This window comes from Pagrus pagrus (genome assembly GCF_965226575.1).
Source record: "Pagrus pagrus genome assembly, chromosome: 4".
Classification (NCBI taxonomy): domain Eukaryota; kingdom Metazoa; phylum Chordata; class Actinopteri; order Spariformes; family Sparidae; genus Pagrus; species Pagrus pagrus.
Window position 1 is genome coordinate 35,473,395 of NC_140188.1, and position 25,267 is coordinate 35,498,661.

Genomic DNA, 25,267 nt, shown 5'->3' on the forward strand with positions numbered 1-25,267 from the left:
AAGAAAGAAAGAAAGAAAGAATTCCTAGGAATACAATAGTGTTCTGGCAGCTTAGCTGCCCGGACCCTAATAAACATTTGGAATATATCAGTCTGTGTGTAATGAACTAATATAATATACAAGTTTCACATTTGAATGGAATTACTGACATAAATAAACTTTTTGATGATATTCTAATTATATGACCAGCACCTGTGTGTGTGTGTGTGTGTGTGTGTATGTATATTTCATCACTTTGAGCAAGTCATATATATATATATATATATATATATATATATATATCTTGACATTTACCACAAACATCGTCCCTGCACAATCTCAACTGTACTGTCTCATTAGCTCACTATCATCAGGGGGTTCTTCCTTCCTCTTTGTCACTACATCATTTTCTCCTCTGCTTAAGAAATTCTTGAGGCTCTTAAAAGTCCTCCTGCCTACTCCCAAAAGATTTTCATCTTAGCGGTTTTCTTAAGGGCTAAGATGCTTTGTGAATAATTTTTCTTTTTCAGGACATAGTCTAAATTTTAAGGAAAAAATAGAAAACGCCATAATTCTAACAAGTTTCCTAGATTTTCATCACTTTGAGCAAGTCTAAGTACTGGGAAGCTTTGTGAATACGGCCCCAGATGTCCTGAAAAGTCCACTGGACTGGGTCCAGCCTTGGGGGTTACAGGAAGTTGTAGCTGCCATGTTTGGCTGCTTTGTTGTAGATTGCCTATAGGTTTGCTGCAGATTTTGGCTTGTGTTGCGATGGAACCGAGCTGGAGTACGTTTTTATTCCAAGTAAGTGGCATGGTACAATAATACTCTAAGAAACTGCACAAACATCTTCGAACGGGCGTTAATGTTGTTACCTAAATGTTTTTGTCACCTTATTAAATTATGCAGAGTTAACGCTCGCTAAGCAAAACGAAGATAGCATTAGCCTGCTAGCTAGCTCGGTTTGTTGTAGCAAACTGCTAACCACCTTTATCGAACCCGAGACCTCCGTCTGTGTCTCGTCGTCAGAGACTCTCCGAGGCTGCCTCCTTTGTGTTGGTTAAAGTATCCAATTGTTATACTATATCATATTGTGTGGCTTGTCCCAATTCAATACATAAAAAACACCAAAGGGTGATTTTTGTTGCCACTGCTGTTGATGCGCGTGCGCTAACAAATTAGCTAGGAGGTCGAGCTATTGCTATTACATGAAGGTAAGCTAAGCTAATAGGAAACGGATTAGCTAACCAGGATACTTTCCCTGTCTGCACCTAAGCGATCCTCGCTATTATAACGTTACAGATGACGGCAATTGTTCGGCAGTTTTTATTGTTTTCCTAACTCTGTTGGTGCAGTAAGGCATCTGAAGTGCATTTTCTAACGTTCACGTCACACCACAAATAACTACAATAACAATAAATAAGCTAACGCCAACAGTGCAAATTGAAGACTAACGTTACATAGCACACCGATAGCCGCGATACAAACCTTTGACGTTACTTTTGCACCACAAATCTGGATTCAAGATGCAAAAACCTTCACTCACCATTGACCAGGCACTTAAAACTTCTGTACTTCAGCCATGTATGTTTGTAAACTTGAACGTGTAATGGGGCTTTTTGTTTAGTAAACACAATATTGTATGTGAGACTTGGTTCAAGAACTTTTCTTAATTATGGGAAGACTCATTAGTTTCACACATATCCTGTGTGCAAATAACGCCATGTAACGTACTACAGGAGCAGATTATTTATATATTTTTAAAAGACATGGCAACTACACAGAACTTATTGACGATCTCAAATAAACCAGAATTTCATCAGTAAATCAGCTTTTTATTGCCTGTTGTGTTAACAGAGTTTTGGTTGAAGTCATGCTTCTGACAACAGCTGCTTGTATGATGGTACAAATGGTTTCTGCTTATTGACTAGGGATGGATACCAAACCTGGTTTTATGTGGCTGAATTTAGAAAGACCATGGTATCAAAAAGCTTTAATGTTATGGGTTCTGCTAATGGTATTGAAAAAAATAAGGCATTGGTCTATGATTGATTTTCACTATTCCCAATCCTGAACAGAGATTTGTGTCGGAGCATGTCCTGTGCAGGGGGCAGGGCGGGCTCTGAGCAGCCCTTTGCACACTCACCAATTCTCTGCATTTGTTTGTTCACACAGAACCAAGCAGCTCCGGCTGCCCAAAAAACAAACTCACCTAGTGTTGGTCGCGGTGAAAAAAATCACTGTGACGGTCAGCCCTCCTGACCAAGACTTCAGTGAACTTTCCCCCAGAAAACAGCATCCCTCCCCTAGAGAGAAAGAGTCAGACAGCGTCCTGTTTACTGATGGTGATTATGCAATTATCTAATTTAGAGCGAAAAACGTAACTTTGTCACTTTCCAGGATGTTTGGTGGGTCAGGATCTCAATCACAATGCATTATAACAGCATCCATATGATCATAAACAGTCAGCTGGTAAATGTTTAGATTAACAGGAGGATACCGGGGAGACGCGTTGAAAAAAAACACACGTCATCATCATGACGTGTACCGTCACGCCTCTTTTGGAGCCGCAGCGCCGGCTTTCTGTGTGAATTACAAACTGGTGTGTCTTCACGCCGGAGCTGCTTGGTTCTGTGTGAACAAACAACGGCGGAGAATTGGCGAGCCGCCGCTGCGGCGATAATGCAGCGACTCTGTGTGAAAAAGGCTACGGAAACCACAGTAGAATACAACATAGTGTGTCACTCAGTTTGGTCTTGTGCACCAGTTCAAAACACATCCATGGATGCTGACTGATCACTGTATGACCGGCATGCTTAATCTACTGTGGCAGAGGCATGACAGCAGGTCAGAGGTAGAGCAGAATGGGTCAGTAGTAGGGCTGCACGATTAATCGTTAAAAAATCGCGATCTCGATTCACACATACACGCGATGTCATTTCTACACATGGCGATTCTGAAGCATTTTATATGTCGAGCTGCATCATAAACAAATGCTCCTATTTTCCTCCCGGATTTTTTTCAAGTGGCCCCAAACGCAGCACTGCCGCTGCCTTCTCCCTCAACCTATGGTAAAGCGTCTTTACAACACGTGATTCAGTGGAGGAAGCCCGGCTGCAGTTGAGTGTTTGGAAAGAGTGAGTGAGAGTTAAAGCAAAGGAAAGTCTGCGGTAAGGAGGGTTGAATGGATGGCGACGAAAACCCAAGTGGTAGTGGCGAGAGTCACCCACCCACCCGAACCGACCTCGTTCCCAAAAAAGGTTCGCATTCGGTGGTGTGAAAGTGTTTTGGATTTAAGCCAGACGATGACAAACAGTGTGAGGTGCATTGTAAAGTGTGTTTTGCCGTCGTTGCAGCACCGCATGGCAACACCACAAATCTCTACAATCACCTTAAACGTCACCACAAAGTACAGCATGATGAAGCCGTACAAGGCAAGAAACAAACACAGATGTCAATAACCGGAACCTTGTACAATGCAACGCCATACCCACCAAACTCCAGTAGACATAAGGAGATCACAGCAGCTATCGCATATCACCTAGCCAAAGATATGGCCCCAATAAACACTGTACAACATGAGGGATTTTGGAAGATGATAAACACTCTCGACCAACGGTACTCGATGCCCTCCCACAACTACTTTTCAAACGTTGCGCTCCCTGACATGTACAATAAGCAGCAGGCAGTGGTCGAGGCAGAATTGCAGGAAATCGATAATTTTTCTGCTAAGTCTGATTTATGGTCCAGTCGGATCATGGAGCCGTATTAGAGCCTGACGGTTCATTTTATAGCGCCTGATTTCACTCCTTTATAAAGTCACAACAACAAAAACAATAATGAACTGTATTGTATTTGTATCACCACAACAAAAATGATGGTAATAATAATAATAATTTTAAAAAGGCTAATAAGTTGATGAGGTATTAAGTCCATTTTTAAAATAGTTTCCTTGTAGAGAATACAATGAAAGATTCAAGAGTTGAGCGTTCAATTCTGAAGTGCTATGTTCAGGGCCATATGCTCTAAGTTCTAAGGAAATCAGACTGTTTGATGTGCATATGATGATAAGGGGAAGTTGTTATCAGCCGCATGTCTCAATTTTTTTTTTTTACTTTTGCAAAAATCATTTCTCTTCCAATGATAGAACTACTACTATGCCTCTGCCAAAGCAATGTTTTTTTTTTGTTTTGTTAAAGTTCATCAGTGCAAGAAACATTTTGTGAAAAAAATCGTGCCAGAGAATCGTGATATCAATTCGAAGCAAAAAAAATCGTGATTCTCATTTTTTCCAGAATCGTGCCGCTCTAGTCAGTAGTGGGGCATGTTATTTAGCATTGCTAAATGCTACAAATGGAACACAGTGAACATTTGTGATAGCAGATACTGTGCATGCACACATTGTGATGACAATGCTGAAACAATTTTTTGCAGCTTCAACACCACTTGGACAAAATTATAGGACAGTGGTTCTAAGCCTTTTCAGGGCTATCCATTAACCAGGTCCCTTACCGCCCCCCCATCAATAAGATGTAGGCTAATTGTCTACCCTGAATGTTGATTATTAATCTGTGTAAAATGATGATGATTAATATTATGATTATTACTCTTGCATTATTTATACCATCATATTACATGTATTTTTATTTTCATTATTTGTTTGTTTATATTCTTATTATATTGTTATTATTCTGTGTTAATAAAATTAGAAAGAATAAAAAAGCATGTCATTGAATGCCAAATAACGTATTTGATTTAACTGGACAGGAATGAGTTGTTTATAACATTCGACAGTTACATTCATAGATTTGTTTTTTTAAATAGTTTACTCATTATTAAGACAGCGATGGCCCTAAAACAAATGTATTGCTGGGACCTGATTATTCCCCCTTGATTCAATTAACACATTTCCATTTAAGCTTAACTATGCCCCATTTTGAGTTTAACATTTTCATGTTTTCCTTATTTCCATTGCCATTTACAATTTCACCTTTACAAATGCTTTCACTTTGAGCATTTCCATTTCAACTTTTGCATTTTGCATTGTACTTTTTTCATTTGCTCACCTTAGCTAACATTTTTCAGATTATCATTTTACATTTAAAATTTGCTTTTTCAATTGACTGCTAATTTATAAAGTGATTATTTCTAGTTTTGTAGCACATAAAATAAACTTAAAATTGTATTTATTTTACTTTGTTTTTTATTCAGATTTTTTATAAAATATTAATAATGGCCAAACAATATCTTCCATAAAGAGGAACAGTGAATTTTATGAATAACCATTTGTGATTGAATGTATGAATGCACAATATTTTAAATCCAACCATTCAGAAGTGGAGTAGGATGGTTCTTGTAAGAAGTTGAGTGGGATCCATAATTATACAGGAGAGATCTCTCTTATGGAGTAAAAGGAGCGAAAATACAGCACATACTGCAGCACCCAATAAAAGCATTGACTAAATGTTTTGAAATCTGAGGGGTAATGCTGCCCTCCCTTGCAAGTAGGTGCAAGTTTCAACTTGTCTTGTAAATTCGCAAATGCCCCCCAAGAACACCTCAACTTACCCTTTCAAAATATTACTGACAGTCTCCTAAGTATTCTCCTTGAGGGGCTATACTGACCCCATTGAGAAAAACCACCATAGGAGATCCTATTACCCAATGAAGTCACCATTTTACTAGTTCATGAAATTAGAAATCAAAAACAAAGCCTTATCACATCCAAACTAGAAACTGTTTTTTGTTAGTACTGAATAAAGCTGCAATTCTAACAGAATTTGTTAGAATTCTAACAAAGCTGTAATTCTAACAGACATATAATAAATCCATGGTGTTTGGGGTTACAATGGTCACCCACAACTAGGGATGTAACGGTATGCAGGGTTTCCCCCAGTGTATTATAAGCCTGGCAGGCCACCAGGTCTTACTTGCCCCCCCACCAGGCTAAGCATCGTTTATTTATTTTTTTTAAATCAGTTTTTGCGCTCCATCAACATGTGATCAGGTGTCTTTCTCATCACCTGACAATGTCACAACTTCGTCGCGCATACTGGGACATATCACAGACATCATGCTCATCAGACCGCTGCTACACCAGCTGACCGAGAGGAACGCACCAAGTTGACGTCGACCTCGTAGCCGTTAACGTGAGCCGAGCCGCGGCTGTAGAGGCTTAGCCAGCTGCTGCAGCGGCTAGTAGCTGTTAGCTGTTAGCACATCATCCCCTGCAGCGTCAGAGCTCCGGACTTCTGTGAGCCAAGGTGCTTTCACCAGATGTGAAAATGACAGCTTTTCATTTTTCAGCTCATACGGTTCGCGTTTACACACGTTTGTTTTCTCTGGTCTAAACAGTAGATCACAGAGTATCTTTGGTAGATCCATGATTGTCACGTTTCCATGACGACTGACCGGAAAAAGACGCGTGGTCATGTTTACGTGACTCCAGATTGTAAAAATCTCTGAGGAAAAAAATAAAAATCTCTGGAGACACCAGGCAGTTGTTTTTTAGTTTTTAGTGCAGACAGTTGATATTATTTATCTAAATAGTATTTTTATTATTTATTTATTTTTGTGGTTGGTTGAACAGCATTTCAAGGGTGCAATCTGTAAGACCTGGTGTTACATAAATGTCTTATAATAACACATGATAATGATAATATTTTCAAATTTCCAGTCAACTTTTAACATTGATCTTAAAGGAATAGTTCACTCTAAAACAAAATTCAGTCATTATCGACTCACCCACATGCTGGTGATAAGTCCGGTGTAGTTTCTTATTCTGCAAAGTGCAGCTGGAGACCGGCGGGGGTACTCTCCGACAACGATAATCCATATAACGAGCGTAAGTGGCGACCGGGAGAAAATGTCCATAAAACTACACAAAAACTTCGTAATATTCCTCCATACTGCTCGTCCGCTGCAATCCAAGTGTCCTGAAGTGGCGACATCCAGAGTTTACTCCAAACGACGTCATTTAGTACATTTTCCTAGCCTAAACAGTCACTATGCTATGTTTACACGGAGGCACGCTCCGCGTTCACGCGAGTCTCCCTCACAGCGTTTGCACTACGGAAGCCGCGCCGGACAAGATGAACGAGACTCGCGATAGATACACACCGGTATTTACATGCTGCTGTGAGTTTCAAAGTTGCAAATCACCAGTGCAGCAGATCCCTCTTGTGTTTGTGTGTCACTCGGTGGCTCACAACAGGAAGTAAATACCGCAAGTTCTTCAGAACTTGCCTTCTCTAGTTTGCGAATGTAATTATACTTGAGTCTGAGCGTATCTGAAGGACCGTTTGAATGATGCTTTTACCATGTCAGACAGAATTCATGACCGCATAGCTAAACATTCAGCTGACTAATGGTTACTAATGGCTATCAACCCGTGTTTGTATTATTTTATTTTATATAATTTTATTAAATCTGTGTGGGCTTCTGCCATCATATCATACCTGAAGTACATGGGGCAACGGGAGAGGAACTACGAGCTAGGCTGTTGAAAGCTGTGCATTTCTCCTACTGTATGTGATGCACTTTCGCTAGATGTTTTGAAAGATTGCTTGTGTCCCCGCCCTTACGTGCAAAAGAGCATTGTCTGCATGGATTCTCGTGAAGTATAACCAGACTTTTGAACGTTTGGCTCCCTCCGTCATTGCCACTCAGAGCAGGGTGCCTGTGTCTCTATCTGTGCTGGCATGTGTGTGAAGTGACGGACAGACGGTAGCCCTATTCACACTGCCCTCTGAGTGCGGGAATCATGCGCTGATTCTCCGCATTGTCCTCTGTGTGAAAGTTTAAGATACGGAGAGGGGGGAAGTTTCGCTGCAGCTCTGATTCGCCTCTGGAGTTAGTATCAGAGACGCAGTGGAGGTGAGCCGGCGTCTTTGTGAATGGATAAGCCGGAGGCGCATTGATCCAATGGTGTTCACAGTCTGACAGCTAAACAGATTCACTTCGCTCATCAAATAAAAGAGAAATGACCCACAAAGCAATGTTACATGACCAAACAACAGTAACGTAGTAACTGGTAGTGTCTTTGGCAACTTAAATGAGGAAAAAATACATCAAATTTATATATGGAAAAGCCTCTGTCATCCTGTTTGTCCTGGACTGTACTTTGTCACATTTCTGCCCGAAAAACAGTGTCTGTCCCCAGCAAAAAAACTTGAACTCACCATGTGTTTGTCTCCTTCCACTTTTGTGTTGTTGTAGTTACTGTCTTGAAACATGCTGCAGAAAAATCACTGCGACAGCCCGCCCGACTGAGACTTCAGTGAACTTTCCCCCAGAAAACAGCATCCCTCCCTTCGAGTGAGAAAGTCAGACAGCATCCTATGTAATTATGTAATTTAGAGCAGAAAACATAACTTTGTCACTTTCCAGGATGCATGGTGGGTCAGGATCTCAATCACAACACATTACAACAGTAGTATCCATATGATTATAAACAGTCAACGGGTACATGTTTAGAACAGGTGGACAGTGGGGAAACGCGTTGAAAAAAACAGACGTCAACATCACGATGTGTATAGTCACGCCTCTTTTGGATCCACAGTGCCGGCTTGCTGTATGAATTGACACACTGGTGCGTCTTTACGCTGGAGCTGCTTGGTTCTGTGTGAACAAACAAATGCGGAGAATTGGCGAGCCTTCGCTGCACAGATAATGCAGAGTCTCTGTGTGAAAAGGGCTAGTGAGAACTGCCATGCCCCCTGCAAAGGGCATGCTCCCACACAGATCTCTGTTCAGGATTGGGAATAGTGAGAATCCAACATAGACAAATGCCTTCACTTTTTCAGTACCATAAATGGAACAGATGATGTCGGAGCTTATTGATACCACCACCTTTCTAAATTTAATACCGTGTTTTGGTACCCATCCCCAGTCAAGAAATATTTTTCTGTTCCGTGGTGCATCCTATATGACTCCCTTTCAGATGCAGCTTCTTTGCATAATTCAGCAATAATTCAGTCACTCAGTCCTGGGCAGGAGGTTCTGCGGGTGTCTTCCAGTTCCTGAGTATGATTTGTCATCCAATCATGATAGCAGTCTTTATTATTATTATTATTATTATTAATTTAAGGGGTTGTGGAACACAGACAACACTTTACAGGCTTCTAATATAACTTAGGACGGAGCACAAATTGCCTTTTCATGGCATTGACAAAAATGAATTTTCATCCAATATTGATTATTACCATGTACCAGTGTACCATCATCCATACGACACTTCCAGCTAGTAGCTGAGTCAGAGCCAAGTGTGAAAACTCTATGATATCGTATGACACCCAGATTCCTTTCCCAGAAAAGTCTAAGGGCCAAAACACCTCCATCTCCTCCATATTCCATCTGCATCCTGTGATATTTAGCTGCTTCATGACCTCTACCTAGTGGCTGGAAAGTTTAAGGAGGAGTGTAGACTAGAGATGTTCCAATACTAGGGGTGTCACGATTCTCCAAATCCTTGATTCGATTCTAAGGTCACAGTTCGATTCGATTCTCAATTTTTACATTTATTTTTTTTAAAGCACAGGTTGCTATGCCATTTTTAGACTAGAGTTTTATGCAATATAATATCTGACCTTTGTTAGCAATGTACCACACTACATTGTCAAATTTAAAACATTTATTAACAACATAATGTAACAATAACTTATATCTTCAGTCAATTGGAAACTTATTAAAGTAACCTGCCATCTAGTTTCTCTTTTGTAACTGCAGTCTTCTTCACAGAAGGTGACATTCAAGTTCACAACAAAACAAACAAAAAAATAAAACGGCCATATCCAGTCTTCTCTGAACAATTAAGTGTCTTAACCAGTAGGCGATTTGAGGGGGGATGCCTTCCCCCTTGTTAGCAAAATTACCAAAAAGCATCCCCCTTGTTAACCTGCCATCACTCTCCATCCCCTAGTAGCAGAAAGTGTGTTACAAATCACAAGCGGCTGCGATCAGCTCCGGCGCACAGTGGAGTCAAGCCGTGCACGGCTGCTTTGTGTTCTGGCTGCCTGGTCGATTTTTGACGAAGCCGCAACAAGCTGCACAGAGCAGATCGCGCCGGCAGGAAGTCAGAGACACAGGAACAACATAGAGCATCCGGTCAATTTTCAAAATAAAACACCCAGTGCAGACTCCCGATTATATAAAAACAAAAAATGACCAGGTCAACAAAATCAGGCAGGCCAAAGGCTTGGCTTCTGTTGGGAATGGATAGTAGGGCAGGTGTGGTTATTAGGAATTAATAATTATTGAAAATAATTATCAAAATTAATAAAATAAAATTAATTTTCAAATTGTTAAAAACGGGGCACCACCCTGAAGTCAGGGACCAATAACCAGACCAAAATTAGTCTCATAAAAAGGGTTCACTTTAAATGTAAAATATTTACGATTAAAGGAACAGTGAAGGAGATGAATCCGAGCACTGACCATCACAACCAATAAATGTTACAAAACATATGCACAAAATGACAGAAAACTGCTATGTACAATATAATAGACTTTATCATTGTTAGCAAATTGATTAAATCAATAATACTTTCAATAAGCACAAATCAATTACTCAACCAAAGCAGCTAAACTATGAAACTAAACTACGACAAACTCAAGCACAAATAACAAACAAGCATGGGTGTGTGTGTGTGTGTCAGAGACAAAGAAAGAGGAGCCAAAATGGCCGTTGTAGTCAAAGAAACAAAATGGCGGAGAGCCAAAATGGTGGTCACGCTCATAGATATATGGGTCAATGACATGACATGCATATTTTTGTGTCCGAGTCCATTATTTTTAAAAAACATAATTTAATCTTTTCATGACATCTATCAATTTATTCTATAAAACCTATTTATTTCCATAAATTTTTCAGTAAATTCAAATAATTATATCCGTTTATGTTTTAGCTTCTCAAACCCCTAAAATGTCAGGTGGTGCAACTGTCCGAGCAAGCGAGCAGACTAAGAAAACATTAAAAATGTTATTTTAATAATGATAAATTCAAAATAAAATACTCTGGCATTATTTCATGTTTGAAGTCTTTTGGATAATGTTTTTTTTTTCTAATATCAATAGTTTTAAAGCTGTTAAAATAACTGCAAAACTTTTGTCCAGCAATTTACATTTCCTAAATGTCAGGGTGGCGCAACCATAAACATTGGACTTTTATTTTGAAGTGAAGAGACAATAGTTGTAAACAGGATGTTGCATCAGCCAGAGAACCCAAAGTGACTCTTGGGACTAAGCTAAAAGGTTTGTAGATCTCTGTCAAATACTGATAAAAATAACTACTTTCAACTCATATGTAGGCTGGTACGCTTTCCATGTCAGGTGGTACAACCAATGTAAAACTAGAAAAATGTTATTTTATCATAAAACTCTTTATTTTTTTTGAAAAGTGGTCTGTTTGAACTTCATGACAAGGGCAGAAGCTAATGCTAGCATCCAAACAGAAGTCTGTTTAATTTGAGATTAGTTGCAATAGTCAGGTGGTGCAACCAGTTAGTCAGGTGGCACAACTGCAAGGAATGTCACTATATAATGCTATTCAAAGCTCTAAGATTATCCATGACACTTATAAAATGTTTACTAGTTTTAAATTAAAAGATATTACACACTTTAAAACATTTTACATGATAATTTGTATATTTTAGATGCCACTATCAACTAAAGAAAAATCAGCACGACACAGGGCACGCATTAACAATGATCCAGCTGCAAGGGAAGCATATCTTGCAAAAAGAAAAGAGAGGTAATACATCTAGACACAACACAACAGTTAATTTGAGTTATTATTATATTAAAAATTTCAGATTCTTAAATGGGAATTTGTCAGTTTATTAGTTCTTGTGTTTTATAGTTATCAGAGGAGGAAGAGAGAGGGAAAAATTGTGAAGCCCCCCATCAGCCAACTGTCTAAGCAAGAAAAGGAAAAAATGAAGCAACAGTGGAGGCAAGATCAGAGAAAGCACAGGGACAGGAAAAGGGCCATGGAGGAAATCTTGAATTTCACACCAGAGTCAATAGAACCCCCAGCAGAGCTTGAACCTAACCCTCCCAACAAGGATGATATTGTCAGTGTAGATACACCTAAGGCATCATCAACACCACAAAGAAAAGCAAGCAGTAGATGGAAAAGAGAGAAAGCAAAGTTGCGCAGGAAAATGCAAAAAATGAAACGAGAAGTGGAAGCTGCCAAAAGACAGTCTGAAAAGTTAAGAAAACGAATAGAAAGATTAAAGAAAATGAAGCCTGAAAAGCAAAAGGCTAAATCTAGTTAAGGAGACAGATCAAGTCCAGTGGCCATCCAGAGAAAAGAAAGAGTTGTAGACTTCCTCTGCCGAGATGAGAACAGTCGCTTACTGCCAGGGAGAAAGGACACAGTCACAAAAAACAAAAACAAACAACAGAGACGTGTATTAGTTAAACCCCTCACTGAACTCCACCTGCAGTATAATTCTGAAGTGCAAAAGTCTCACAGGCTGTCTTACAGACAGTTTGTTCGATATTGTCCATTTTTTGTAACACAGCCAAAATTATCAGACAGGAGTACATGTGCATGCTTAGACCATGAAAATGTCAAACTCTTGACCGAAAAACTGCACCAGAAAGGTCTCCTGAAAACTACCAGCATGTCTCAGCTGTTGTCTTCTATTGTATGCAGTCCAGACAACAAGACATGCATGTATCGAGTCTGCCCCAAATGCTGTTACAATGAGGTTGAAATTCCAATACCACAGGCAGAAGAGACCATGAAATGGCATCAGTGGATCAGAAAATCTGTGTCAGAGGGGCCAAAAACATACATGAATTTTGTAAAAGAAACACAAACTGGAACATGTGCTGAACTGTTGAACATTTTCAATCAGAAGCTTGACAGCCTAGCCAAACACCACTACAACTGGTTGCACCAAGCCAAAGAGTGCAGGGCTTTAAAAGAAAGCCTAAGTGAAGATGAAATTGTCCTCCATGTGGACTTTTCAGAGAATTTCTCCTGCAAACTTAATAGTGAGGTGCAGGCTTTTCATTTTGGAGGGAGTCGGAAGCAGGCCACAGTCCACACATGTGTGGCTTATACAGCAGCAGGCTCACAGTCCTATGCAACCATCTCTGCATCCCTTCGGCATGATGAGAGTGAAGCGCACTGCTGACTCTGCTGTCCAAAGGGGTGAAGATGTCCAGACCCCAGAAGATTTTTACAACCTCCTAACAGAGAGGAAATCTGATGTCAAGTTCTTCTGGGTGACTGAGGAGGACATCAGAAGATTTGATGAAGCGGTCCCTGAAGTTGTGCCTCCTGTAAAGGGAACTTTGGCGATGCACCAAGTAATCTCCACTGAACCAGGGAAAGTCACGCACAGAGAGATCTCCTGCTTCTGTAGCAGACCAAATATCTGCCAATGCCACAATCCCATAATGGTCAACCTCCAAACAGCCAGTGCTCAGGCCAGTGCCCAGGCCAGTGCCCATGAGAGCGCCCATGAGAGCATCGATCTAAATGGAAAGTTCATCATGGTGAATTACGAAGGGCAGCCATTTGTGGGGCAGGTCCTTCAAGTAGTTGGGGAAGAGATTGAGGTGAGCTGTATGCAGCAACTGGGAGGAAAAAATGCATTCACTTGGCCCCATCGTGCTGACGTCATTTTTTTCTACGCAGCTGAAGTGCTCAAGGTGATTGCAGAGCCAGAGCCTCTCAATTCACGGCACACACGGCTAATGCAGTCAGACTGGGAATACTTTCATACACAAAAATGAGATGAGATATTGTCTACCAATGTTGACCCAACATTTGAAAATGTTCAGATTTAGTTAAAAGATATTTCATTGTTGCCATTTAGAATAGTGTTATAGTGTTGTATCAAATGTAATCTTATGTAAAGTGTTTTTGATGGGTTAGGGTTAGGTTTAAGTCTCTATTTAAGAAAACTTAAATAGAGACTGATGACAAACACATGTTACTATTTGAAATGAAATTGCATTTTTTTCAGCATATTTCATGTCATAACTAATGTTGTCAGGTGGTACAACCAATATTCGTCAGGTGGTGCAACCAATTTAAACCAATAAATGATAGGTTAAAGTGACCAAATGATTTCTAAATGTAATGTGTGTAGTTATTATACTGAATATATGAATTTGTGTATTTGTGTAATTATTTTCCTGGCTTTTAATGTAAAATTGGATGTTAACGATACTTAAAACCTGACCTACAGAATGCAAAAATCTTAAATTATTGTAAAAAAAACCCACAATGATAAAAAAATAATGTGTTACCTAGTGTAGACACCCTAAGGGATAGTTCCCAAAGAATTAATCTTAAAATAAATATTAGGAATGTATATATTTTTTTAGAAATATTTGGTTGCGCCACCTGACATTTTTTTTGTCGTGAAGTTAAAAATACTGTTAAAAAATGAGTTAAAACAGTTAGAAAATGTATTCAATAAATGAGACTGGTTCAAACACATTGTTCTGGACTCAAAAATATGCATTACATCTATATTGAAAATACTTTTTAAAAATACCTTTTTAGAAGCTTTATTTGTCATTGACCCATATATATAAAGGCTAGATGTCTCGTCCGCGTTGCTGGCCAACGGAGTCGAACGTCCGCACAGGTCGGCCATCTTGGTACAGGTAGCTCGCTCACCCATAACATTGTGTTGGTAATGAAACATGTACTTTTTAAATAACCATAACTTGCTCAATTTTCAACCGATTTTCAAATGGTTTGGTTTGTTATAAACGTCAAAGATGTAGTTATGACACTGCATACTTATGAATAATTATGTTATGTTCTAAAAAATAGAATAATGTTCTAAAATAGGTAGACTACAATAGGCTATACATCAAGAAATGCTGCATGTTGAAATCCCCACCCTGTACAGAGATGTGTTTATGACACTGCATACTTATGAATAATTGAGGCCTTGAGACGAATAACCATACAAGTCCATATTTCCAATTTTGAATGAAAATATTTTAACACAAGAAGAGGTTGAAAGTGGATGAGTTTTGAAGAGGATTTGAGGATTTTCACATTTGCTTCCATATTACTATTATTTTAGAAAAAGCTTAATATTTGAAAAAGTTGAAAAGCTTAAAAGCTGAACAGTTCAAGGCTGAACGAGCTTAAAGAGCTGAACATTTTGATAGCTGAACAGTTTCTATAGCTAAACGTATGCTGAAGCAGTAGTAAAATGAAATTTGAAAAATTCCCCATAAGGATGAATGAGAAAACACCTCCCAAACACCTGCAGGTCTAGACAAAAGTGTAACTGTTATGGCCAAAATATGTATACAGTGAGTAACAGGAGACATTGCTGAACGTGTGATGTGTTTTTTATTTCTATAGAGTGAAAAATGAGGGCACAAGAGCGAGAGACAAAACTGGTACTGTCTGCTCCACTCCAGAAATGTAGGCTCAAAGTTAACACTGCGGCTTATGGGGGAGTTGCTGGAGCGCTTGTCGCTCGAGGGCTTCTACAGCCAAAAGTATAAGTCCTACATCTGAGATAAGACCATCATCCGAAAGCCAACAATATTTCTATGTATATATTGTCTATGTGAAGTAAAAGATGTGGGACCCAAATCAAGCTGAAGAGAGTTTTTTTCTAAAGTTTTTGCAGCTGCTCTCCACTCTAGCGATGATGTCACCCACTCTAGCTCACGCAATACACACCCATTATAAACCCAGAAGACGAGTTAAAAATCCTTTAAACTAAAACTGTGATGATTTCTTCGAAGAGAAAAGATGCGATTTCAACATGTTCAACTATCCAGAATTATAACGACGTTAATGACGTTTGTAAATCCGTCAAGGTTTCAGTGAGATAAGAGTGTTAGCGTTTGTGCAGATCACTGACTTTACCTCAGGTTCCACAGATACAGCCAGAAAGCTAACCTGTACCAAGATGGCCGACCTGTGAGGACGTTCTAGACTCCGCCGTAAGACATCTAGCCTTTATATATATATATATCTATGGTCACGCTCCCTTGGAGGGTGACGTCTCGGGAGTGTTCTGTTGAAAGGACTACAAAAATGGCCGAACAGGAATTGGGGAACTCTGGTCCGTGTGACTACAAAAATGGCCGACATGTGACTTGGAGAAGTCACGCATAGATACGAATTCAAAAGGACAATAGATTTTGCTGAATCATATGTCTGGAATTCCAAAAATGGTGGACGTGAATACGTCACCTAAAGCTAGTCAAATGAACGAACGCGTGAGATTTGAACAACGGCAATGGTTACACCACCGTTGGACTCGTGTGCACTTTGATTGCACAGGAGATGAATTTGTAGGGAATGGGACCTACAGTCCCACAAAAAATGGACGTGCTACCACGAGGCGTCCTTCTCTTAACCCTCTAGGCGCCAAAGTCGCATTATTGCGACAGGCAACATTGCTGAATAAAACAGCCCATATCTTTAAATCTACTGCCTTGTGCTGTTACTGCTTGCTACCACTAGATGGCCACTAGATTCAGCTTCAATCCTGACGTCATTTGTGGGTGTGTTTCTATGCAAAATACCTGAGAGAAAAAAAAGTTTGAAACCCGACACCGGCTGTCAGAGCGGCAGCAGCTAAGCAGCAGAGTGGGAGAGGAGAGAGCCGCGGAGCGGTGGCAGAAGTGTGCTGGACAGATAGAGAGACAGATAGCGATTTTTGTAATAAAAAACAAAATGCCCAAAAGACTTTACAGTGCGGATGAGGTGCTTGCACAGATTCAGAAAGGGACGAGCTGCCCTCTGATGATGATCGCTCGTCAGAGACGAATGACTGACGATGCTGCAGCTGCAGACATTGTCACAGAAGCAACACACACTGATCACGGCGAGAGTGATTAGGAAATTGACTCCTATCAGATTCCTGTTCATTTACTCTGAGGATGAGAGGATGAAAAAAATCTATGAAAAAATGAAATGAAATGAAAAAAAATCTGTGTAAATATGTTCAGAATTCCGTTTTACTGAATTTTACCTGGTGATATACAAATTAGATTAGTAAATTTACTCCAATCAAACTCCTGTTCCTTTATTTTGAGGATGAGATGACGATATAAATATTTTTTTTCTGTGTAAATATGTTCAAAAATCAGTTTTACTGAAAGTTACTTTCAGTCACCTGCTGACGTCACAATATGCAAATTAGATGAGTAAATTTACTCCCATCACAAACTTTAGGTCATTATGAATATTTTTCTCATTTACACTATGGATTTATCTCTCACCACTTCCAAGCTACAGCCTTTTGAAATCTTAAAGTCCAAACGGAATATTTTGCTAAATAAACTCTGGCGCCTAGAGGGTTAAGTCATAAAAGGGAGATATCACGAGACACGCGTATCTTATGTTATAGCTAGGTCATCAACCATAAAGCTTGATTTATGCTTCTGCGTCGCGGCGACGGCGTAGCTACGTCGTCGACGCAGACCCCTACGCAGACCCTGCGCCGTAGCCTGACGTGCGCCTCCAAAAAATCCTGACTACGCGTCGAGACGCGAACGGCAAGGACTGGGATTGGTCCGCTCAGACCGTCATTCCGGCAGTTGCTTTTCCGGTCAACAGTATAACAACACCACCAGTTACTTCTGCTGCTTGCATGCTTGTCTCCTATTGCTTGTGAACTCCATGCTTTGTGAGATCCCAGCAGGACAGGAGGAGTATTGGTGTTGTGCAGCATGTAGCTTGTAGCCCCACACTGTGACCAGAATGCTACACAGCATATCCGCTCTGACCGCAACTGCAGTGCAAGAGAGCAAGAACCCCCCGAAACCAATCCCCCCACCCCCCCTCGCGGCTTGGCGGTGAATTGAACGCGTTCCCTCGACGCAGAACTTCGAATGCTCAATGACGGCGTAGGGTCGACGACGTAGCTCCGCCGTCGCCGCGACGCAGAAGCATAAACTAGGCTTAAGTCTCCAACAGGTCGCCCATAAGATTACGTGTGTGCGCGCGTAACCCCTAATGTGTGTGTACATGTGGGTTAGTTAAAGAGAGGGAGAGAGAGAGAGAGAGAGAGCAAGACAAAGACAAAGGGCCAACGCCCTTAGCGGCGGCTAGGCTAACACTCCCGCTCCACGGCGTGGAGGGGCTCAAATCAACTCGTAATGAGCGAAAAGAGAAAGCAAACGACATGTTTTATCACGTAAAACGAACAGCAATAAAAGAGGGACACGGCGGTCCACAAACTCTCAGAGAACAATGTAGCTCACAAGCATACAATACAGCTAATTTCTAGTATCTGCCCAGACACTAATTAAGCCTCACTTGTAGTCGTGTCTTCCCTAATCCAGCTCGCTTCCTCGGCGTGGATTAAAGGCTGGTTGCAGTTCCTGCATTGGCTGTTAAGACAGCGTAGTCGACGGGCAATAAGAAAACGGGCAAAAGCGGGCGTTTTCTGAGGAAAAATAAAAGTATCCTCCTTCTGCAGGCAGGTAAAGAGAGGCTGGTTGCACAGCATCTTTTCAGGATCCGTAGCGTGTTCGGTGAACACGGCGCAGTTTTGGCTCGTCTGGCGAGATGAAAGACTGCGGCCTAGGCGGGAAAAATAAGTCCAGACATCTGTAGGCCCCCTTCTGAGTAATAGTTGTGTAGCGAAAGCCGATGCTTCCTGCAACACGTAACTCTAGGACTACTAAGACTGATAAGACTGCAAAGACTGAGTTGAAATGAGTCTGCCGCTGTATTCATCTCTTCCGGTGTCGGCGGATGTGGCGCGTTCAGGTGCGCCCGCAGACAATGGGAGATGGGAGTTTCCAACCTGGGGGCTGTGACAAGCAGGTGCCACGTACAGGACATAAGGGTCGTTGCATTTTCCTTTGTTTACCAGGCTTTTATAGTGCAAGGGAGCCGCATCAAAGCATTGAGCTGCACGCGGGCCGATCCGACGTCAGAACCATGTGGACGGTCCCAACACTTCTGAAACGTTCCCGCTGGGTTCTCTTTATACATTCATGGTATAATGCCGTGCGGAGGGCGGAACAAAACCTGGAGCAGACGCGACGTCATAGAGCACCGTCCAGTGGATTCCCAGCGCATCTCTCGTGTAGAGGAGGAGCACAACAAGTTGGCTTGTTTTAAAACTAAAATGTTACTTTTTGTTAGGGTTTTTAGTTTGCCTGGTCAGAACATGGTAGTCTATGTTATGTTGGTTATTGTCATTTTTGTGCTGGTTTATAGTTTAACCATTAGTGAGGTAGCTGTTACATTTCCTGACACCAGCTGTTTTATCCCACATTGAAGCGCACTCTGCTGGACAAACTATTTCATTACACCAATTTTATATTACCCCAAGCATGTTTTTCTCCATTATAGTTTTTAAATATAAGGTTTTCATATCGGTGCATATCGGACAATACACGCCGAAACCAATATATCTGTGAGAGGTTCATATCGGCCGATAAATCAGTCAGACTCTACTATTTTGTATTGTTGTGTGTCCTTCAAGGAATTTAGATGGTAAAAAATTCCAAGGGGTCGTGTGGGTCATGTAACTTAAAATGACCCTGCTTGTAGTATATTGTGAGAAACATGAGGAAACCCTGCCTGAATAAACTCAGTTCACTGCATACAATTTAAAGGTGTATTTACTCATTACCTTAATACAGTTATAAAAAGACAATTGTAGTAGGGAGAGAAGGAAGATAACTGGATAAAATGGAATTGGAGAATTAGAAATGTCACAGTTATGGTTAAGGCGTCCTGCAACAATGTCCTTTGGGAGGTGTACATAGGCCTGTCACGATAGTCAATAAATCAATTAATCGTAGGATAAATTAAAATGAGCTCGATAATTTTGCTGGCCTCGATAATTTCCATTTTAATGCTTGTTTGTTTTCCTCGTGTCTCTCACTAGATCCCTCTTGTCAGTCACTAGCCTCATTCACACAGCCGTTTGCAATTTCGCCTCTGGAGGTATCAGAGGCACAGTATTGGCGAACCGAGCCGGCGGCGCGGAGCAAGGGTGTGTCGATCTGATGGTGTTGGTGTCTGATAACTGTACAGATCCTTCACTCAACAAAATAAAGATAAATGTCCCACAAAGCAACGTTACAGGACCAAACAACAGTAACGTAGTAACTGGTAGTGTCTTTGGCAACTTATATGAGGAAAATAATACCGCAGTTATTCGTGGAGAAGTATCTGTCAGCCTGTCGGTCCGGCCGACACTTCGTCATATTTCTGCCCGAAAAACAGCGTCTGTCCCTGGCAAAAAACTTTAACTCACCAGGTGTTTGTTGTTGGATGATGGTCAGCCCTCCCGACTAAGACTTAATGAACTTCGTGAACTCTGCGAGTGAAATAGTCAGACAGCGTCCTGTTTACTGATGGCGATTATGTAATTATGTAAATTATAGAAAAACGTAACTTTGTCACTTTCCAGGATGTTTGGTGGGTCAGGATCTCAATCACAGCACATTATAACAGCATCATAAGATTATAAACAGACAGCTGGTACATGTTTAGATTAACAGGAGGACACCGGGGAAACAATTTGAAAAAAAAAACGTACGTCATCATCATCACCTCCGCATCACTACAGACAATGGTGCTAACATTGTTGCTGCAATAAGGAATCTTGGCTGGCCACAACCTCCATCTTTATTTATTTTGGATATTTAAAATGTCTTTTTTACATTCCAATGTTAAATATTCTTTAGAAATCAAGGTTTATTGATCTTTGAAAGGGTGTACTTACATTATTATGCCATTATCATTATATTAGTTGAAAAATGGTCTCAAAGTGACAATATTATCGTTTATCGCAATATTTTCTAGGACAATTTATCGTCCAGCAAAATTTGTTATCGTGACAGGCCTAGGTGTACATAGGTGTGTCGGGGCAGGGTGGTGCTCCCATTGTGCCATCCCCCGTTAAAAATTAACAAATCTCCTACTGGTCTTAACAAACTATTTCCGAACAGTTGAACATAAACATGGGGTGCGTAAGGTGTGAGTGGGCGAGCGAGAGTGAGGGAGCGTGCCTACGTGTGGACAGTGAATGAATGGGAGAGGAAGGAGAAGCAAAAGGAGTAGCAGTAGTAGTGACAGCAATAAAGTGTATAATATAGGCTGCAGTTTGGCTGTGAATAAAGGCGACGGCTCCTAAAGATACAGCAAAGCTCCCTGGTATTATTTCCCGACCAGCTTAACACGTGAAAGGTGGTTCACCCTGAAGGTAAACATAAACTTCGGCCCTGGAAGAAATCATCTCCCCTGTGCTTCCTGACAACGGTCCGGCAGCCGCACACCATGCTATTGTTTGACTGGCTGTACAGTGTTTCCTCTAGGATTTTTTTCAGCAGTGGGGGCAGGCTCTCCGGGGAGCCGTGGCGGTGTAAACAAATGACACTTAACTGCAGATTTTACTTTTATGCCCAGCATAATCCCCCTTTTTATTGAATGGCCAATTGAAAATGTCTTTTTAAAGGCTGAATGTAAAAATAAAAAAAAAAATAAAAAAATACAACAATAAAATAAATAAATAAAAACAATAAATAATAATTTCTTGATGGGGCTGTAGAATCAGTGGCAAAGTTTGCACCCAGGCTCAGAACAATGAATTTTTCTGGGTTTTTTATAGAAGAGCTCTAAGGCTCTGTTGTACGTAAATTCTCCGCTGATGCTCAGCAGCATACAAGTCAGTCTTCACCTACAAATAGAAACAATAATGAGATTGCTAGATACTGAGCAAGATAGTTATATACCTCAGCACTCGCGACACCTGACCCAGTGCAGGACTCTGCTGTGAAGGTGGAGACATGAGGCGGCGGTGGTGTAATCGCGACAATTAAAAAAAAAAAAAAAAAAAATTTTGAAGGAGCGGCAGCTATGATTTATGAATGGCGGCCCGCCACTCCTAAATGAATGTAGAGGAAACACTGCTGTAGCTGATAGCTACTGGCTTATTTAGAGGAGGTTGACTCGCAGCACTTCAACACGTGTGTGTTTTTTTTCCCCTTGGCAAGCCGACCGGACGTGACATGGGGGCGTGGCAGCATCGACGATTCTATTTTTTAATTTGAAGTTAGAGATTGTCAATTAATTTCTATCGTTTTCTATAAAAATGAAATCGTGACACCCTTATCCGATAGCATTTTTTCCTTCCCGACACCGATTCGGATACCTGGGGATTTGGGTGTTGGCAAATACAGAGTACCAATCTGACACCAGTGGGTGTTTTAATTAAAAAAAAAAAAAAAAAAAAAAAAATGTATGGATGTGATATGATTGTTGTCATTGTTGTATGGCCTAGCTCAGGTAAAACCTTGCAGAGAATGATTGCCATACAACATTCTTTTATTATCTATTTTGACAGTCATAACCTAAAAAGAACAAATGGAGAAATCTTGGAATAAATAAATATTCCTTTAAAAACTGTTAAAGTGCAGGCACTTTTTTAAATTGAACAGTTTAAAACAGCAGTGCAACAGCAACTTAAATAAATCCAGGAATAAATAGTTCTCTTAAAACTTACTCAAGGAACTCGTTTGCATCGCACTTTGAAGGGCAAATGTTGACCTGTGCAGACTCAGCAAAGACATGGGGCACATGTCGTAGGTCCAAATGTCAGTAGTAAAGTTGATTGCCTGCATGTCTTTCAGCCTACATGAAATGTGTTCCCTCACTGTCTCATAGTTTGGGGAGAGCAGTTTCATCATGCTCTCTCACGTGATGTGTCTTCAAATGCTTTACTGGTTTTACTGGTGGGGTTATCCAGAGCAAAATATTGTCAAATAGCTGACATGTTGCTCGCTTGGTCTGACGTAAAATCAACGTCTTCTTCGCCATTGTTAAAACAGTAGGTGCTAGCGGCAGCACAGTGCAACTTCCTGTATTGGCTTTTACAGCACTGAAGAAGCATTCATTTCTGATGTATAACATTAAGCACAGCTTACAGAGCTAACTGGGAAGTAGCAGGGTCCCGTTTTCTATATTAAGTGATATCGAGTTGGTGCATAGACTCACATACTTGCCAATACTGATACCTGCATTTTCAGCAGTAAAAATAATGTCAAAATATGACTATGTACCCATTACTTTGTACTACTGCTTCTGGTTGGTTATATAATAGACTCACCCATTTAATAAAAATTGCTCTAAAGCCAAACATATCTAAAGGCCTAAAGAAAAATCTACATTCCATCCTATCAAAGGCTTTTTCAGCATCAAGCGAAACAGCAGCAGTTGGTGAATTAGAATTCAAGACTGCCCACATAATATTAATAAAGCATCTAATGTTGTCTGTCGAGCTACGTCAAATCAAATCAAATCAAATCAAATTTTATTTGTATAGCCCAAATTCACAAATCACAGTTTGCCTCAGAGGGCTTTACAATCTGTACAGAGACGACACCCTCTGTCCTTCGACCCTCGATTCGAGTGAGGAAAAACTTGCCCCAAAAAAAGCCCTTTTAACAGGGGAAAAAAAATGCGGAAGAAACCTCAGGAAGAGCCACAGAGGAGGGATCCCTCTCCCAGGACGGACAGACGTGCAATAGATGTCGCATGTGTAATAAAACACGGAATGTCCAGACACGGCTTTAGTTGTTACTTCAACTTTATTGGGAGCTCTCGGGTTCATGTACACAGCATACAGGTGAAGACTAACGTAAAAGCCCCTCCCACTGCCGTAACACCCACTAGAGTAAACAGCAACAGCTACGTACCCGTAAAGCAGAGTACCGTAAGCACTCTAATACTCTGACATCTCCCCTTTTTAGTTCTACTTTCCTCAATAAAGTAAACAGATAAACATTCTGTAAAGAATAATGCTATTCAATAGCAATAAGCAGGAACACATTAAACATCCTGTGAGATGTAAACGGTGTCATTCTTCATTAAATATCAATAAACAACATTCAACCCTTGGTCTGTCTTCTGTAGTACTTATTTTCAATAAACTTTTAGATTATCAAAAGATTATCAAATTACTTTTCACTATAAGATCACAGTTTGCATTCCAGAACTCTTATGATATTAAAACACATCAGTTTACAACATTCTATGGAACTCTTCTTCTTTTTTTTTATGTGGCTTTACCACCTGGAACTCTTTTATGTGGTTTAAAGGTTACCACACCTGGAACTCTTTTCCCTCCCCCCCCCCCCAAGGCCATTAGTGTAAGGTCATGTTAACTCACAAGTCCAGTCTGATGACTGGCTTAAAGATGCTTCCAGACCTGGTCTGTGACAGATTTTCAGCACTAGCATGCATGCTGACACTGGAGTCCCCCTGCTGTTGATTGATGTCCGTGCAAACAGGTAAGACAGGTGCTTTGCCTCCAGGCGGCTGTGGAGCAGGCATCTCCTGGAGGTGGCGCCGGTTTCGCCTGAGTGTTGCCCCCTGGTGCGTCTGGATGATGTAAGAGCGTGGTGTGACACTCTCAGTGGTCACCACTGCAGGAGCTCTCCAGGATTTCTGGTGGTCCAGCTTGGTGAGGACGTTACCACCAGACTGAAGTGGGGGTAGGGGTCTGGCCCCATGGCGTCGGTTGTAGTAGAAGGCTTGCTTCTTCTTCTCTGCCTCGTCCTTCTGCCTGATGCGCTGCTTGTCGGGCCATGAGGGCTGCAGGTTTCTCTCGAGGGTAGGCAGTGTCGTTCGAATCTTCCGGCCCATTAGTAGTTCAGCTGGGCTGGCTCCAGTTGTGCTGCATGATGTTGACCTATAGCACATGAGTGCGATGAGAGGGTCCTTGTGTTTCAATATTCGCTTTGCGGTCTGCACCGCCCTCTCCGCATGACCGTTGCCTTGTGCGTTGTGTGGGCTCGAGGTGACGTGTTCAAAGTCAAGCTCACGGGCTAGGTCTTGAAACTCTGTGCTTGTGAACTGCGGCCCGTTGTCGCTGACGACCACATCTGGAATGCCCTAGCGGGCGCATATAGCTTTCAGCTTCAGAGAGACATGAGCGCTTGTTGTTGTTTTCATATGCAATATCTCGATGTATCTCGATTAGTAGTCTGAGATGATTAAGTAGTTCTGTTTATTATGCTCACATAAATCCAGAGCTATGCGCTGCCATGGTCTGTCGGGGAGCGGGGTAGAGATCAACAGCTCCTTTTGCTGTGCTCTTCTCAACTCACAGCAGGACTGACACGACAACACCTTGTGTTTCAGCTGTGAGGAAATGCCGGGCCACCAGACAGCAGCGTTTGCCCTGTCCCGACACTTTGAGAGCCCTTGATGTCCGTCGTGGACTCTCTCAAAGATGTCTGCCCTCAGCATCCCTGGTATCACGATACGGCTTCCTCTCACAACCATCCCGCCATACTCTGGAAGTTCATC

General features: G+C 41.1%; 1 protein-coding gene and 1 long non-coding RNA gene across 5 annotated transcripts in view; both read left to right on the top strand.

Annotated features, from left to right (window-relative positions):
* The first annotated feature begins 617 nt into the window (after positions 1 to 617).
* LOC311255500 (vascular endothelial zinc finger 1-like) overlaps positions 618 to 25,267 on the top strand; it is a 200,382-nt gene continuing 175,732 nt past the window's right edge. For 2 of the 4 annotated variants that reach the window (XM_084350032.1, XM_084350033.1), the window contains exon 1: positions 618 to 783. In XM_084350032.1, the coding sequence (XP_084206158.1) occupies positions 751 to 783 (33 nt within the window). In that variant the 5' untranslated portion in view covers positions 618 to 750. The remainder of the gene's footprint in view (positions 784 to 25,267) is intronic. The other 2 variants (XM_084350035.1, XM_084350034.1) reach the window with 2 other exon arrangements.
* Positions 11,632 to 15,285, top strand: LOC311255502. The gene is made up of 3 exons (XR_014622379.1): positions 11,632 to 11,728; positions 11,837 to 14,903; positions 14,972 to 15,285. It is a non-coding gene; the product is annotated as an uncharacterized lncRNA (long non-coding RNA).